The following is a 4,544-nucleotide window of genomic DNA, read 5'->3' as shown; positions in this document are numbered from 1 at the left end:
GTGTTAATCTTCTCACTATTATCATCTGTCTTATAACAGAAAGTTACCTTATCATTTTATAATTTAGTTTTTTTTTTTTTAATATGTACTCTTAATGCTTTCTAAACTTAAAGTTTATATCCTTAATAAGTGTAAGTTAATAATTTTCACTTTCGTAGACATAGACAATGCTCAATTTATCTTTTACGAAAGTTTCAAACCTCTTTAATAACATTCCTATGCAAGATAAACTCAATAATTCCAAGATTAATGTTTTTTTTTTTTTGTTACCGAAATGTAGCAAATCACCCTTCTTTTTTCTTTTTTATTTTCAATGACTTTCTTTTGGTTTTTTTTTGTCTTCTCAAACTCATGAAATTAAATGTTAAACAATTGAAATTTAGAATCAAAACATTCTATATAAAACCAAAAATTCATAAACTAAATCTTTATCGGCCAAAATGAAGTTATTTTTGTGATAGAGTAAGAAGGACCTTTTTTTTTTATTTTAATTTGATCTTTCTTCTTTAAGCCTTTTTTTGTAATGTAAATTTAAATTGGTCTCTAATTCAATTTTTAAAGTTTATCAAACACATTGAATTTAAGAATATGTAAAGAAAACAAAATCTCAACACATAAGATATTGCTAAAATAACCCGCAAGGAGGAAATTGAAAAGGAATAAAATTTGATTATCGAAACAAAAAATAAAAAAGCTGACCATAATGAATTTAGGCAAATGTAAAGCAATGAAAAGTAAAAACCGATGTTCTTTTAGTTGTATTGTGTACTGTGTAATGGTCGTAATGGAGCCGTGCTGTTCATTTTGAATTTTGGAGTTGTCTATTGCTTCCTCTGAGTTATTTTCTTATATATAAAATCCATAACCAGCTAGTGTTTTAGGCTAGGTTTTAGCAGCCTGAACCCAGAAACCAAGACCTGTAGTTATAGTTAACAGTGCCAATTCACAGCAATAACAAATATATAAGAAAGAAAACAAAAATTCAAAATTAAAGAAAAAGTGAATCCAGAAATCAAAAGGCAGAGAAAAAGATAACGATAAAAGGAATACAGGCATGCTGCGAGAGGCATTGTTCTTAAAAAAGAGTCTAGACAGCTTCCTCTTCATGGTCAAGATAGGTAGCATGTGAAAGATCCTTTATCCACTCAAACGTTCGATGACGTGACATAGTTTGCTTTCCCTCCTGCTGCTTTTGCACCATTCTTTTCTTCATCTTCAACTCTTGCAGCTTCTCCTCTAGCTCCATGGACCCTCTTTCACCTTTATCATTATTGCCATTTCCTGCGCTATGACTCCTACTGTTACTGCTTTTCACGACAACAATATTATTGTTCAATGGAACCGGTTTCACTGCACTAACTGAACAGCTACATCCACTTAATAACCCTCCTCTTTTCTCCAACAAACTCCGTTTTCCCATCTTCTTCCCACTATCATCGCTATTATGTCTACTCACGTTGTTGATCTTCCGACTGCTTTTACTGTTGCCATTGCTAACGTTAATTTTGCTACACTTGTTGATGCTTGAATTGCTGCTACTAGAGCTACTATTCCTACTAACATAATTACGAACCTTGAGGTCTTGAAATTCAATCTCTGGTGTACGGACCAAACCCAGTCTAAAAAAGTCCCAAACCGAAGAATTTCTTGGTTTGCTACCAGCTGCATTCCCCAGCGAGGCACTGGAAAGTCTAATTTGAGGCTTTGGACTTGGATGTGTAAGGAACTGGTTTTGAATTATTGGCTTTATCATTCTTGTGCTGGCAATAGCAGAGCTTGTGCTGCTGCTGCTTGATGAGTAATGACTTCTGCTACTGCTGCTTCTGCTACTGAAACTTGTTAAACCACCAAGTGAATTGTGGTCCATAGACTCTGACCTTGATAGGCAGTGGCATGGGTTCAAGCTGGTATCATTCTTGAACTTGTTAACACCACTTTCTGAGCTAACTGAGAGACGAAGAGGGAGAATTTGGCCTTGAAAGAATATATCATCAGCTGCACACATGTCTGATTTGTTAGAAAGAGAGCCATCACCACCCCTGAAGGGACCAAAGTCGAAATCTTCTTGATTTGTTTCGGTTTCTTTATGAGCTTCTTGATCCCTGATTGACTGGTTGTTCTCTCCTTTCACCATACTGACCGGTAAATCACACAGTGATAATGATTCTTCCTCTTCCTGATCTTGATCTTCTTCGTCTTGAGCACTACGGTCTGGATGTTCCCATTTCTCTTCTAAAGAACCTGTTGCCATTTCTACAAGGTAGAACTAACAAAAGGTTTGGGTTCAGATACTGTCGGGGTCCTCCTGTGAAGTCATAAAAGGATAAAGAGATTAAGAATTATATATACACAGAGAAGAGGTTATTTAAATATGAGAAAGAAACATAGATTTTGAATAAGGTGGCATAAGAAAGAGGCAGGGACAAGTGGAATATAAAGAAGTAAAAGCTAGCATTCAAGAAATGAATAGGGAAATGGACAAGTCAGTGAGAGCGTTGCAGGCTACCCAAATAATCTGTTTTTCCATAGCCATATGGGACCAAAACACAAAGTATAGCTACTTATAGCCGGCCATTACCTGCGTTAGGAAGTCTGATCTCTCGTTCTTAGAATATTATAGGATGGTGGTGCTCATGTGGGGCTAGGGACAGTTCTGGCATGAGATATTTTGTATGGTGACTTTGTGATTTCTTTTACAATTTTGGAAATTTAACTCAGTTCAGTGTCACACCATGGTGGACAGCTTTGCTCGACACTGGAGGTTAGTAAGAAGATTCATTTTATGCATCGAAAACTGTTTGGTTTTACTTGTTATAGCAAACTAGGTAGTTTCCTCTAGGTAAATAATTACATCAACTTTTCTGTAGTTTAATTGTACAATTATACAAGTCTAATCTAACAAAATCCATTACACATAGGTAGTTTCCTCTAGGTAAATAATTACATCAACTTTTCTGTAGTTTAATTGTTTTCCCCCCACCTTATTTATAATACTTTACATCATCCTCCGGTTTTCAATTTAATGGCTAGAGAGTCTTTGTTGTTACCACTAATCATCGTCACCACAACATGAAAGTTGCCTTTGAAAAAATAAAAAAATAAAAAATTCAATCCTTCTTCCCATAATATTTCCTGTGAACAAACCATTACCAAACGATCTCCCTCGTCCCTTAAATTTATTGCAAACACACACATCAAATCAAAGAACACATCAACATAAATTTTCTCAACAAATCTTCAGTATTTCAAGTAAGTCAGCTTACATAATTATTGCAAAAAACTCACAATTATACAAGTCTAATCTAATAAAATCCATTACACGTACTGTCAACACAAAATCCATTGCACTTATAATTCAAAACAACCCAAAACTTTTTGATAATCAACAATATCCCAAAACTTACAGTATAAAGTTGTTCATATTCATTAAATACTAATAATAGCCTGTAAACTTAGAACAACTTGGATGAACTAAAATTCAAGAATAAAAAGTACATAAAATATATATATAAAAAAAACAATTATAAAAATATCAAAGTCAAATGCTACTCAAAACAAGTTATTATATAAATATGATAACAAATTATAAGGCAATACATTCATCGATTGGTAAAGACTTATTAATTAAATTGAAGTAACTATTATAGTTAGAAAATGTGCTAATAATATTAATCAAATATTAGATGAAATGAAGTAAAATTAAGATAAATTCCATCGATTCTGTATCAAGGAATTAGAATTAAAGGTTAGTTTTGTAAATATAAAATTATAATTTCAAGTAAGTCACACAATATAGTGATCGTAAAAAACTCACCATTTTACAAGTCTAATCTAATAAAATCGATTGCACACACTACCAACACAAAATCCATTGCATTTATAATTAAAAGTAGTCTAAAACTCTTTTAACAGTCAACAATATTACAAAATTTGCACCGTATTGTATAAGCTTTCATTGTATCAAAAAATTCATTTTTTATTTCCAAAGCATGAAACCTTTTGTTCTTGAGATTAACATGGATATGTCTTGCATAGTATTTATGAGTAGCCTCTCAAAATATCTCATCCACTACCTATAGTTGATTTTATAAGGAAACAACTTGAGAATTACTTAAAAAGTAAACAAAATACAATTTTGATAAAAAATTTAAAAATTATTGATAATATACCTTTTACCAATGAGATTTAATGCAAAAGGTCTTTAATGTACTCTAAGAGATTTGAATAAACAAATATTTTTGATTAGGGATTTTGGTTGTTAATTTTTTATAATGATAATGAAGTTATAAAGAGAAAGAGATAAAGAGAAGTGAGAGCGAGAGTGAAAGGAATATGGTTTCCTTGGATTTGCAATAAATTATATATATAGGGTAGTAATATCATTAACATAGTTTGAACTTTTAGTTTGACTAAGAATGTAAAAAGTAACTTTTCAAACTTAAACACAAAGTAAAAAGATAATCAAATTATAGGAAGCTTCTTGTAATTATCCTTTTAGTGCATAATTACTATTCATCAACTCTTATTGAATTATTTATAACATT

General features: G+C 31.9%; 1 protein-coding gene across 1 annotated transcript; it reads right to left on the bottom strand.

Annotated features, from left to right (window-relative positions):
- Window positions 1-903: 903 nt before the first annotated feature.
- On the bottom strand, window positions 904-2,595 carry LOC105116455 (uncharacterized). Its single transcript, XM_011013829.1, has 2 exons — window positions 2,507-2,595; window positions 904-2,305 (listed from the first exon to the last, which is right to left on the bottom strand). The coding sequence occupies exon 2, from the start codon at window positions 2,249-2,251 to the stop codon at window positions 1,088-1,090; it is 1,164 nt and encodes a 387-aa protein (XP_011012131.1). The 5' UTR covers window positions 2,252-2,305; window positions 2,507-2,595; the 3' UTR covers window positions 904-1,087.
- Between the last annotated feature and the right edge of the window lie 1,949 nt (window positions 2,596-4,544).

Source organism: Populus euphratica, unplaced genomic scaffold (assembly GCF_000495115.2).
Source record: "Populus euphratica unplaced genomic scaffold, PopEup_1.0 scaffold952.1, whole genome shotgun sequence".
Taxonomy (NCBI): domain Eukaryota; kingdom Viridiplantae; phylum Streptophyta; class Magnoliopsida; order Malpighiales; family Salicaceae; genus Populus; species Populus euphratica.
This window is presented reverse-complemented; position numbering and strand designations above follow the sequence as displayed.